The following is a 14,182-nucleotide window of genomic DNA, read 5'->3' as shown; positions in this document are numbered from 1 at the left end:
GCTCAACAGTCCTGCGTGGGAACAGCAATTGATTTTAGTTACTGCTGCTAAAATTATACTCCTCTTTTAAACAGAACTCTTCATCTCTTTCTGTTTCAGAGTAAATAGTTCATATCAGTACTATTTCAAAATAACAAACTTTTGATAGAAGAATAAAAAACTACAACTAAACACGACATACTCTTCACCATCTCCGTGGAGATGCTACTTGTTCAGAGCGGCAAAGAGAATGACTGGGGGCGGAGCCTGAGGAGGGGCTATATGGACAGCTTTTGCTGTGCTCTTTGCCATTTCCTGTTGGGGAAGAGAATATTCCCACAAGTAATGGATGACGCCGTGGACCGGACACACCAATGTTGGAGAAATTATTTTTGACAAAAACGTTACTGTGTCTTTAAATAATAAAAGTGCACACTGTATTACTGAAACATCAAAAAACCATCAAATAAACATCCGATTTTAATGAAATTTTAACCAGTGTCTTAATGCTTTGAAAAGATTGCACACAAATTTTCAGACCAATTAACCCCTTAATGCCCAAACCGGAGCTAATAGCAGTTAACCGGTTAAAAACACTACAGTACAATGCCACAGCCTCTACTGTGGCTTTTACCTTCCTTAGGGATTATTTAAGTAGGAAATAAGCCTCTCTGAAGTCCTTTCTGATGTCTCTTGACTCCCCACGTGAAGCTGCATGAACTGCCTAGTCAAAACAACTGCGCAATTGAGGCGCGAAAATGAGGCCTCCTCCCTCTTCATTCCAGAGTGGAGGGGCCTTTCAGACTAGATTAGGTGTCCAAATAAGTGCCAGGCGCAATATTAAACCCCATAAGTGTTTCAAAGTCTGAAAAAAACACCTTATTTATACTGAAAACATGCTAAAAAGCAATCTATTAAGCCCACAATAGTGTCAACCAGCATAGAGCCCTTAATATAAGCCATCATTTTATACAGAGTCTAAGAAAAATGGCTTACCTATCCCTGAGGGGATTTCTGACAGTCTTCTAGCATTACTTGGTCTTGTTAGAAAAATGACTGATCATACCTGAAGCAGTTAAGCCTGCAAACTGTTTCCCCCCAACTGAAGTTCTCTGGTATTCAACAGTCCTGCGTGGGAACAGCAATGGATTTTAGTTACTGGTGCTAAAATCATATTCCTCTCAGCAGAAATCTTCATCACTTTCTGCTTCAGAGTAAATAGTACAAGCCGGCACTATTTTAAAATAAACTCTTGATAGAAGAAATAAAAAACTACAACTAACACCACATACTCTTTACCACCCCCGTGGAGATGCTACTAGTTAGAGCGGCAAATAGAATGACTGTAGGGATTGAGAATATCCCACAAGTAAGGATGAAGCCGTGGACCGGATGCACCAATGTAGGAGAAAAAAAAAAAAATACCTTTAGGTTCCATGTATTAGCTGTATGAAGATATGTAAATATTAGCTAAATTACATTGTTTATACATGGTTCCAACCCCCTCTCAAATTTGACCGATATTAAAGATGTAATTATTCCAAAATCCAAACCTTTTCCAGTCCAAAACAATTTGGATAAAAGGGTTTTCTAATTGTGTGAAACTCAATTATAACATTGTATTTCATAACATTGATGTATTTGGCATACTACTCTAATACAAGTATAAATGTTTTTTACTTACTTGTGCTCTTATCAAGACGGGGTCGCTTAGTTTGGACATCTGATCCTATAGAAATCTTCCTCCTTCTTAACTCTAAAGTTATTGGCTGAAGTGTTTGAGAAGCAGGGTCTGTATAGAAAATATTAGCAATATTTAAAAATAAAAAATAAAAAATATTGAAAATCTTCAAAGATGTTACTTGTCAAAAGAGAAAACATTACAAATTAACATAAAAGGACAGTGAACACCAAGACAAATATGGATTATTTAAATAAATCTTTAGATGTAAAGTTAGACATATACATGCATTAGCTATTATGCTGCTAAAGCATGCATATGCAGTGCCTTCACTGCATATGCATAAGAACTAAGGATGCACCGAAATGAAAATTCTGGACCGAAACCGATTCCAAAAATTCAGGATTCCCCTGGCCGAAAACCGCCTCAGGCGAATAGAATGTCTACGCACAAGAGGCTGATGTATGAGCACTGTACATATTCACTGTGTGTGCTTAGGGCTGTGTTTAATAATATCAAGTGTTTATAAACATGTTCCTTATCCTCCTTTGAAAACTGTATTCAGAACTTTGGTTTCCTTAAAAAAAAAAAAAAAAAAAAAAAAAAAAAAAAAGGGGGCACTGCTGGTTTTAAATATCATCATGTCATGGTACTTATGTGTGTGCTCTGTGTACCATGCCAGTGCTGTGCTGGTCACCTTATGCTAAGGATAACATTTAACTCAATAGAACAGGGGAGGGCTCTACATCTTTAGCCATTTTGGTCCTCATTGGGCCAAATTTGGAATTGCACATGTTCGGCGGCCCAAATTTATCTAGTATTATTCTTTATTTAGTTCAGAAACAGATTTAACCATTTTTTATTTTTTTTTACCAATTATCAAAATAAAGTATAGTCCAAGAAAACTATTATTATATGCAAAGCAGTAAGTCGAGTAATGAACTCAAACAGCTGCTCTAAGCTGGCATCAAATTTGAAATATGCTTCACAATAATTTTACCGAAAATAAAATGCAAAAAAACCCGAAAAAACGAATAACCAAAAATGCCGTTTTCGGCCGAAACTTTCTGCGTCGGAAATTTTGGGGCATCCCTAATAAGAACGTTATAAACACTCATTGGAGAGCTTTGGTTTTCCCATCACTCCCTAACTAGCATGCTTACAAAGCCAAGGAGTCAATAGATGGATACCAAGAGAATAACGCAAATTAGATAATAGAAGTACATTGGAAAATTGTTTAAAAACATAAATTTATGCTTACCTAAAAAATTAATTTCTTTCATGGTGGCGAGTGTCAATCTATTACTCCTAGGAACTACTCTTCCCTTCCATTAGGATGAGGCAAAGATTCCAAAACCGCAAAACTAACATAAAACCCCTCCCTCCTCGCCAGTACCTCAGTTTAGCGTATAGCCGAGCACAAAGAGGAAGGAAAAGTAATAAGAGCCAACAAAATAGAAGCAGGGAAAAAGATGTGAGAAAAAGATGTGAGCAAAAAAGGAAAAAAACACACAGGAAAAAAACAGGGTGGGGTCTCGGACTCTAGGAAACCATGAAATAAATAAATTTATCAGGTAAGCATAAAATATGTTTTCTTTCATACAGTTGGTGAAAGTCTACGATCCATTACTCCTGGGAAACAATACTCAAGTTGTGGAGTCCACAAATAATAACAGAAAAAGGGTGAGATCTAAGAAACCTTTTTTCACTGAGAAACTAAATCCACAACCCTAAAAGAAACCCATAGAAAAGGCCGTAAAAATAACCAACAGGAAAAAACTAATCAACCTGAACTACATGAAGGGCACCCTGCCTAAAGCTGCCTCAGAAGAAGCAAGAACATTAAATGGGTAGACAAAAATATGCAAATAAGATCAAATAGCTGCTATCAAAAAATAGTCCACTGATAAAACCACAAGTGGCAACTGGTCTGAAAAAAATGAACAGAAAGGTGGAAGCTGACCATCCTTCAAGAAAACTATATGAATTCAAAAATTCAACCAAGAAGCCAAATAAACTGCAGTAGTTCTCTGAACTTCCTAGAACCATCAAAATGAATACTCTTATCGAAACCATAATTCTTAAAAAAAAAAAACTGAATAAAAAAAGAATGCCAAGAAAGAAGGGGCAGAGTTCGGCCGTGCAGGAACATGGCCGCACGAGAGTGAAGCGCCGGAGCATCGAATCCCCAATGCCTAATATAACTGTGGGATAACGATAAGAAAAACGACAAGACCATCCGACATCAAGCCCAACACTTAGTGGGCAGCTAAATCTGGAAAATCCACGTCTCTAACACCTAGAGGGCAAATATACCAACGGCGATGTGACATGTCCTGAAATAGTCATACGGCCTTCACCACAGCTACGTTCCAACTCACAGGCACTTAACCCTCACGCAGGATAGTGAAAAACAGAGACACACCCTGCCTGGACAACTGAGGGTATAGAAAAAAGGATTTTGCAACTTTAGATTGAGGTAACTAACCTAACAGTCCCCACGCCAGAAAGGCTCAACAATAAGAGCCATGTCACACTGCCCCAGATAAACAGCCGGTGACATGAAAAAAACGGAGCTGATAGTCTCCCATCTCACATAACTACACTACTGCAATAACAATACCAACACATTAGAAGAAGAAAAAGAAAAGAAAAGCACTAACAAATTAAAAATAAGTGTTAAAAGGGTAAGATAAAACAATTTATGCTTACCTGATTAATTTATTTCTCTAGTGGTGTATCCAGTCCACGGATCATCCATTACTTATGGGATATTGTCACTCCCAACAGGAAGTTGCAAGAGGACCCACAGCAAAGCTGTTATATTGCTCCTCCCCTCACTACCATATCGAGTCATTCGACCGAAAACAAGCAGAGAAAGGAGAAACCATAGGGTGCAGTGGTGACTGTAGTTTAAATTTAAAAATAACCTGCCTTTAAATGACAGTGCGGGCCGTGGACTGGATACACCACTAGAGAAATAAAGTTATCAGGTAAGCATAAATTGTGTTTTCTCTAGTAAGGTGTATCCAGTCCACGGATCATCCATTACTTATGGGATACCAATACCAAAGCTAAAGTATACAAAAAGAGAAGCGCTCTACCAGGAACGAACAACAGCTCAGTGGCTTGTTCTATGGCGATTTACCACCCGGAAGCAGCCTCTTTTAGACCAGTGTGCTTTTCACAAAAGTAAACTTTCCTGAAGTATATCAGTCTGATCCCGCCTAGTAAGCCAAAGCACACGGATGAAGGGAGGGACAAGGCAGGTACTTAAATGGAAGGTACCACTGCCTGTAAAACCTCTCTCCCAAAAATAGCCTCCGAAGAAGCAAAAGTATCAAATTTGTAGAATTTTGAAAAAGTATGAAGCGAAAACCAAGTCGCTGCCTTGCAAATCTGTTCAACAGAAACCTCATTTTTAAAGGCCCGAGTGGAAGCCACAGCTCTAGTGGAATGAGCTGTAATCCTTTCAGGAGGCTGCTGTCCAGCAGTCTCATAGGCTAAGCGGATTAAGCTTCTTAGCCAAAAAGAAAAAGAGGTTGCCAAAGCCTTTTGACCTCTCCTCTGTCCAGAGTAGACAACAAACAAAGCAGATGTTTGACGAAAATCTTTAGTAGCTTGTAAGTAAAACTTTAAAGCACAGACCACGTCCTGATTGTGTAACACAAGGATGGAACCACAATCTCTTGATTGATATTCTTGTTAGATATCACCTTAGGTAAGAACCCAGGTTTGGTATGCAGGACTACCTTATCCGTATGAAAAATCAGATAAGGAGAATCACATTGTAAGGCAGATAGCTCAGACACTCTACGAGCCGAGGAAATAGCTACCAAAAAAAGGACTTTCCAAGATAAAAGCTTTATATCTATGGAATGAAGAGGTTCAAACGGAACTCCTTGAAGAACCTTAAGAAACAAATTTAAGCTCCATGGTTGAGCAACAGGTTTGAACACAGACTTGATTCTGACTAAAGCCTGACAAAATGCCTGAACGTCTGGAACATCTGCCAGACGCTTGTGCAAAAGAATAGACAAAGCAGAAATCTGTCCCTTTAAGGAACTAGCAGACAAACCCTTTTCCAAGCCTTCTTGGAGAAAAGATAATATCCTGGGAATCCTGACCTTACTCCATGAGTAACCCTTGGATTCGCACCAATAAAGATATTTATGCCATATCTTATGGTAAATTCTCCTAGTGACAGGCTTTCGTGCCTGTATTAAGGTATCAATGACTGACTCGGAGAAACCACGCTTTGATAAAATCAAGCGTTCAATCTCCATGCAGTCAGTCTCAGAGAAATTAGATTTGGATGGAGGAAAGGACCCTGAAGTAGAAGGTCCTGTCTCAGAGGCAGAGTCCATGGTGGCAATGATGACATGCCCACTAGATCTGCATACCAGGTCCTGCGTGGCCACGCAGGCGCTATTAGAATCACCGATGCTCTCTCCTGCTTGATCTTGGCAATCAGACGAGGGAGCAGAGGAAACTGTGGAAACACATAAGCCAGGTTGAAAGACCAGGGCGCTGCTAGAGCATCTATCAGCGTCGCCCTGGGGTCCCTGGACCTGGATCCGTAACAAGGAAGCTTGGCGTTCTGTCGAGACGCCATGAGATCCAGTTCTGGTTTGCCCCAGCGATGAATCACTTGTGCAAACACCTCCGGATGGAGTTCCCACTCCCCCGGATGAAAAGTCTGTCGACTTAGAAAATCCGCCTCCCAGTTCTCTACACCTGGGATATGGATAGCTGAAAGATGGCAAGAGTGTATCTCTGCCCAATGAATAATCTTTGAGACTTCCAACATCGCTTGGGAACTTCTTGTTCCCCCTTGATGGTTGATGTAAGCCACAGTCGTGATGTTGTCCGACTGAAATCTGATGTACCTCAGAGTTGCCAACTGAGGCCAAGCCTGAAGAACATTGAATATCGCTCTTAGCTCCAGAATATTTATTGGAACGAGAGACTCCTCCTGAGTCCACGATCCCTGAGCCTTCAGGGAGTTCCAGACTGCACCCCAACCTAGAAGGCTGGCATCTGTTGTTACAATTGTCCAATTTGGCCTGCGAAAGGTCATACCTTTGGACAGATGGACCCGAGATAGCCACCAGAGAAGAGAATCCCTGGTCACTTGATCCAGATTTAGAAGAGGGGACAAATCTGTGTAATCCCCGTTCCACTGACTGAGCATGCATGGTTGCAGCGGTCTGAGATGTAAGCGGGCAAACGGCACTATGTCCATTGCCGCTACCATTAAGCCGATTACTTCCATACACTTAGCCACCGAAGGGCGCGGAATGGAATGAAGATCCCGGCAGGAATTTAGAAGCTTTGATATCCTGGACTCCGTCAGGTAAACTTTCATTTCTACAGAATCTATCAGAGTCCCTAGAAAGGAAACTCTAGTGAGTGGGGATAGAGAACTTTTTTCCTCGTTCACTTTCCACCCATGCAACGTCAGACATGCCAGTACTATGTCTGTATGAGACCAGGCAATTTGGAAGTTTGACGCCTGTATCAGGATGTCGTCTAAATAAGGGGCTACTGCTATGCCCCGCGGCCTTAGGACCGCCAGAAGGGACCCTAGAACCTTCGTGAAGATTCTTGGGGCTGTAGCTAATCCAAAGGGAAGAGCTACAAACTGGTAATGCCTGTCTAGAAAGGCAAACCTGAGAAACCGATAATGATCTTTGTGTATCGGAATGTGAAGGTAAGCATCCTTTAGATCCACTGTAGTCATATATTGACCCTCCTAGATCATAGGTAGGATGGTACGAATAGTCTCCATCTTGAATGATGGAACTCTGAGGAATTTGTTTAAGATCTTTAGAACCAGAATTGGTCTGAATGTTCCCTCTTTCTTGGGAACCACAAACAGATTTGAGTAAAAACCCTGTCCCTGTTCCTCCTTTGTAACTGGATGGATCACTCCCATAACTAGGTCTCTTACACAGTGTAAGAATGCCTCTCTCTTTATCTGGTTTGCAGATAATTGTGAAAGGTGAAATCTCCCTATGGGGGGGAGAAGCTTTGAAGTCCAGAAGATATCCCTTGGATATAATTTCCAACGCCCAGGGATCCTGAACATCTCTTGCCCACGCCTGGGCAAAGAGTGAAAGTCTGCCCCCCACTAGATCCGTTACCGGACAGGGGGCCGTTCCTTCATGCTGTCTTAGAGGCAGCAGCAGGTTTTTTTAGCCTGCTTACCTTTGTTCCAGGTCTGGTTTGGCCTCCAGACCGCTTTGGACTGAGCAACAGTTCCCTCTTGTCTTGCATTAGAGGAGGTTGATGCTGTACTTGCCTTGAAGTTTCGAAAGGCACAAAAATTAGACTGTTTGGCCCTGGATTTGGACCTGTCCTGAGGAAGGGCATGACCTTTACCCCCAGTGATATCAGCAATAATCTCCTTCAAACCAGGCCCGAATAAGGTCTGCCCCTTGAAGCGAATGTTAAGCAGCTTAGACTTTGAAGTCACGTCAGCTGACCATGATTTAAGCCATAGCGCTCTGCGCGCCTGTATAGCAAAACCAGAATTCTTAGCCATTAGTTTAGTTAAATGAACAATGGCATCAGAGACAAAAGAATTGGCTAGCTTAAGTGCCCTAAGTTTGCCAAGTATGTCATCCAATGGAGTCGCTACCTGTAAGGCCTCTTCCAGAGACTCAAACCAGAACGCCGCAGCAGCAGTGACAGGGGCAATGCATGCAAGGGGCTGTAGGATAAAACCTTGTTGACAAAATATTTTCTTAAGGTAACCTAATTTTTTATCCATTGGATCTAAAAAAGCACAACTGTCCTCGACAGGGATAGTAGTACGCTTTGCTAAAGTAGAAACTGCTCCCTCCACCTTAGGGAATGTCTGCCATAAGTCCCGTGTGGTGGCGTCTATCCGAAACATTTTTATAAAAATAGGAGGGGGAGAGAACGGCACACCTGGTCTATCCCATTCCTTATTAATAATTTCTGTAAACCTTTTAGGTATTGGAAAAACATCAGTACACACCGGCACTGCATAGAATTTATCCAGTCTACACAATTTCTCTGGCACTGCAATTGTGTCACAGTCATTCAGAGCAGCTAAAACCTCTAAGTAATACGCGGAGGTGTTCAAGCTTAAATTTAAATGTAGAAATATCAGAATCAGGGTTTCTCCCTGAATCAGAAACATCACCCACAGACTGAAGTTCTCCTTCTTCAGCTTCAGCATATTGTGAGGCAGTATCAGACATGGTTCTTAAAGCGTCAGTATGCTCTGTATTTAGTCTAACCCCAGAGTTATCTCGCTTTCCTCTAAACTCAGGAAGTCTGTCTAATACCGCTGACAGTGTATTATCCATAACTGCCGCCATGTCTTGTAAAGTAAACGCTATGGGAGCCCTTGATGTACTTGGCGCCATTTCAGCATGAGTCCCTTGAGCGGGAGTCAAAGAATCTGACACGTGGGGAGAGTTAGTCGGCATAAATTCCCCCTCGTTAGATTCCTCAGGTGATACATTTTTTAAAGACATAATATGATCTTTATTACTTAGAGTGAAGTCAGTACAATTGGTACACATTCTAAGAGGGGGTTCCACCATGGCCTTTAAACATAATGAACAAGGAGTTTCCTCTATGTCAGACATGTTTATACAGAATAGCAATGAGACTAGCAAGCTTGGAAAACACTTGAATTAAAGTTAACAAGCAATATAAAAAAAGACGGTACTGTGCCTTTAAGGGAAACAAATTTTGTCAAAATTTGAAAAACAATGAAAAAAGGCAGTTACACAAACGAAATTTTTACAGTGTATGTAATAGGCTAACAGAGCATTGCATCCACTTGCAAATGGATGATTAACCCCTTAGTTAAAAAAAACGGATAAAAAAAAAACGACAGACGTTTTTTAACAGTCCCAGCAAAGTGCCACAGCTTTACTGTGGCTCCTACCTTCCCCAATAAACGATTTTAGGCTCTTTAGAGATGTCCTGTAGCATTCAGGGAGCTCCTAAGGAAAACTGGATGTCTCAGTCTAATTTTAGCTGCGCAAAAAAGCGCTAAAATAGGCCCCTCCCACTCATATTACAACAGTGGAAAGCCTCAGGAAACTGTTTCCAGGCAAAAATACAGCCAGCCATGTGGAAAAAATTAGGCCCCAATAAGTTTTTATCACCAAGCATATATAAAAAACGATTAAACATGCCAGCAAACGTTTTATATAGCATATCTATAAGGGTATTACCCCTGAGAGTAAGCATGATACCAGTCGTTATTAAATCACTGTATTCAGGCTTAACTTACATTTATCAGGATTCAGCAGCATTTTCTAGCATTTCCAATCCTAGAAAAAATCATAACTGCACATACCTGATAGCAGAATAAACTGCACGCCATTCTCCCTCTGAAGTTACCTCACTCCTCAGACATGTGTGAGATCAGCAATGGATCTTAGTTACAACCTGCTAAGATCATAGAAAAACTCAGGCAAATTCTTCTTCTATCTTTGCTTGAGAAAAAATAGCACAACTCCGGTACTATTTAAAATAAACTTTTGATTGAAGTTAATAAACTAACTATTTTTCACCACTCTCCTCTTACTACCTCCATGCGCGTTGAGAGTTGCAAGAGAATGACTGGGTATGGTAGTGAGGGGAGGAGCTTTGCTGTGGGTCCTCTTGCAACTTCCTGTTGGGAGTGAGAATATCCCATAAGTAATGGATGATCCGTGGACTGGATACACCTTACTAAAGAAAACTACTTTATACAAAACTTAACCCCATCAATAGAAAGATCTACTGCTATAAAGAGCTATATGCTCTGCCGCATAACATACAAGAGATATAAGCAACTATAATATATAATATGCCATACCTTAGTAACTAAATACAGATCTCCAATAGTAGCCATCTGAGTACACACACAGAAAAAGAGGATGATGTTCAGGGCTTGAGCGCACAACACAGGATACCTACAAGTAAAACTCAGATCACAAGCTATCCTAAAATACTTCACCACTTATAGAGAAGAGGATACAAATAGCTGACAGCCCTCTCTGTTGTAAGGAGAGACTTCTACATATACATCATATTAATACCTGACTTGCTCTGACACACTATTCAGAAGCATCTCATTCAAAAATCAAGGCCTAAATGTTTCCTTTTTAAGCATAGAAGCGAGTCTGAAACTGGTGCATCAGCTATCTAAACAATCCTGCACCAAAGCCATACCATGGCCACTAGAAAATCTATCAAACAAGATAGAAATGGAAAATCTTCTACAAATCCAACTCCTTTAACCTCTTTCTTTAGCTCACAAGAACATAACAGATCTGGGTCAAACAACACAGCTCAGGAGAGCACCTCAAAAATACACCAAAGCCTGCCACCAGACCAAGCAACAGCAATAAATAAACTGTCCAAGGCAATGTACATATATAACATTATACATAGTGGAAAAGGAAATTTATGCTTACCTGATAAATTAATTTCTTTTACGATATGACTAGTCCACGGATTTCATCCTTACTTATGGGATATCGCCTCCTGGTCAGCAGGAGGAGGCAAAGAGCTCCACAGCAGAGCTGCATAAATAGCTCCTCCCTTCCCTCCCAACCCAGTCATTCGACCGAAGTTAGGAAGATAAAGGAAAAGCCAAGGAGCAGAGGTGACTGAAGTTGAACAAAAATAAAAACTTGTCTTAGAAAATGACAGGGCGGGCCGTGGACTCGTCATATCGTAAAAGAAATAAATGTATCAGGTAAGCATAAAACAGAATTTATGCTTACCTGATAAATTACTTTCTCTTGCGGTGTATCCAGTCCACGGATTCATCCTTTACTTGTGGGATATTCTCATTCCCTACAGGAAATGGCAAAGAGAGCACACAGCAGAGCTGTCCATAAAGCTCCCCCTCTAGCTCCACCCCCCAGTCATTCGACCAAAGGTTAGGAAGAAAAAGGAGAAACTATAGGGTGCAGTGGTGACTGTAGTTTAAACAAAACATTTTTTACCTGACTTAAATGCCAGGGCGGGCCGTGGACTGGATACACCGCAAGAGAAAGTAATTTATCAGGTAAGCATAAATTCTGTTTTCTCTTGCAAGCTGTATCCAAGTCCACGGATTCATCCTTTACTTGTGGGATACCAATACCAAAGCTTTAGGACACGGATCAAGGGAGGGAACAAGACCGGCACCTTAAACGGAAGGCACCCCTGCTTGCAAAACCTTTCTCCCAAAAATAGCCTCCGAAGAAGCAAAAGTATCGAATTTGTAAAATTTGGTAAAAGTATGCAGTGAAGACCAAGTCGCTGCCTTACAAATCTGTTCAACAGAAGCCTCATTCTTGAAAGCCCATGTGGAAGCCACTGCTCTGGTAGAATGAGCAGAAATTCTTTCAGGAGGCTGCTGGCCAGCAGTCTCATAGGCCAAACGGATGATGCTTTTCAGCCAAAAGGAAAGAGAGGTAGCAGTCGCTTTGTGACCTCTCCTCTTATCAGAATAGATAAACAAGGAAGATGTTTGTCTGAAATCCTTAGTTGCTTGCAAATAGAACTTTAGAGCACGAACTACATCAAGATTGTGCAACAGACGTTCCTTCTTCGAAGAAGGATTGGGACACAGAGAAGGAACAACAATTTCCTGGTTAATATTCTGGTTAAAAACCACTTTAGGAACAAAACCAAGTTTAGTACGCAAAACTACCTTATCTGCATGGAACACCAGGTAAGGTGAATCACAATGTAAAGCAGATAATTCTGAGACTCTTCGAGCCGAAGACATATCTACCAAAAACAAAACTTTCCAAGATAACAACTTAATATCTATGGAATGTAAAGGTTCAAACGGAACCCCTTGAAGAACTGAAAGAACTAGATTTAGACTCCATAGCGGAGCCACAGGTTTATAGACAGGCTTGATTCTGACTAAAGCCTGTGCAAACGCTTTAACGTCTGGTACCTCTGCCAGACGCTTGTGTAAAAGGATAGACAGAGCAGATATCTGTCCCTTTAAAGAACTAGCCGACAAACCTTTCTCCAATCCGTCTTGGAGAAAGGACAATATCCTGGGAATACTAATCTTACTCCATGAGTAACCCTTGGATTCACACCAACAAAGATATTTCCGCCATACATATGGTAGATTTTCCTGGTGACAGGCTTTCTAGCCTGAATCAGAGTATCTATAACCGACTCAGAGAAACCACGCTTTGATAGAATTAAGCGTTCAATCTCCAAGCAGACGTAAAGAAACTAGATTTGGATGCTTGAACAGACCCTGTATTAGAAGGTCCTGCCTCATTGGCAATGTCCATGGTGGGACAGATGACATGTCCACTAGGTCTGCATACCAAGTCCTGCGTGGCCACGCAGGCGCTATCAAAATCACTGAAGCCTTCTCCTGCTTGATTCTGGCGATCAGACGAGGGAGAAGAGGAAACGGTGGGAAAACATAAGCCAGATTGAAGGACCAAGGCGCTGCTAGAGCATCTATCAATGCCGCCTTGGGGTCCCGGGACCTGGATCCGTAGAGAGGAAGCTTGGTGTTCTGACGGGATGCCATCAGATCCAACTCTGGAATGCCCCATAGCTGAGTTAACTGGGCAAATACCTCCGGGTTGAGTTCCCACTCCCCCGGGTGAAAAGTCTGACGACTCAGAAAATCCGCCTCCCAGTTGTCAACTCCTGGGATGTGAATTGCTGAGAGATGGCAGGAGTGGTCCTCCGTACACCTGATTATTTTGGTTACTTCCTTCATCGCTAGGGAACTCTTTGTTCCCCCCTGATGATTGATGTAAGCTACAGTCGTGATGTTGTCCGACTGAAATATGATGAATTTGGCCGCAGCTAGTTGAGGCCATGCCTGAAGTGCGTTGAATATCACCCTCAGTTCCAGAATGTTTATCGGGAGAAGAGATTATTCCCGAGACCATAAGCCTTGAGCTTTCAGGGAGTCCCAGACTGCACCCCAGCCTAACAGACTGGCGTCGGTCGTTACAATGATCCACTCTGGTCTGCGGAAACATATTCCCTGAGACAGGTGATCCTGAGACAACCACCAGAGAAGAGAAACTCTGGTTTCCTGGTCCAACTGTATTTGAGGAGACAAATCTGCATAATCCCCATTCCACTGACTGAGCATACATAGTTGCAGTGGTCTGAGACGTATCCGAGCGAAAGGGACTATGTCCATTGCCGCTACCGTTAATCCGATTGCCTCAATGCACTGAGCTACAGATGGCCGAGGAATGGAATGAAGAACTCGGCAAGTACTTAGAAGCTTTAACATTCTGACCTCTGTCAGAAATATTTCCATTTCTACTGAATCTATTAGTGTTCCTAGGAAGGGAACCCATGTGAGTGGGGACAGAGAACTCTTTTGATGTTCACCTTCCACCCGTGAGACCTCAGAAAGTCCAATACAATCTCCGTGTGAGCCTTGGCTCTGTGAAAGGACAGCGCCTGAATTAAGATGCTGTCCAAATAAGGCGCCACTGCTATGCCCCGCGGTCTTAGAACCGCCAGAAGGGACCCTAGCACCTTTGT

At 41.8% G+C, this 14,182-nt stretch overlaps 1 protein-coding gene across 1 annotated transcript in view; it reads right to left on the bottom strand.

Annotated features, from left to right (window-relative positions):
* PHF20 (PHD finger protein 20) overlaps positions 1-14,182 on the bottom strand; it is a gene marked incomplete in the record, with an annotated part of 1,076,425 nt that overhangs the window by 690,381 nt on the left and 371,862 nt on the right. Inside the window, 1 exon segment of the mRNA XM_053696620.1 lies at positions 1,664-1,771. Within this exon segment, the coding sequence (XP_053552595.1) occupies positions 1,664-1,771 (108 nt within the window).

The sequence above is a fragment of the Bombina bombina genome, chromosome 1 (genome assembly GCF_027579735.1).
Source record: "Bombina bombina isolate aBomBom1 chromosome 1, aBomBom1.pri, whole genome shotgun sequence".
In the NCBI taxonomy this organism is placed as follows: Eukaryota; Metazoa; Chordata; class Amphibia; order Anura; family Bombinatoridae; genus Bombina; species Bombina bombina.
This window is presented reverse-complemented; position numbering and strand designations above follow the sequence as displayed.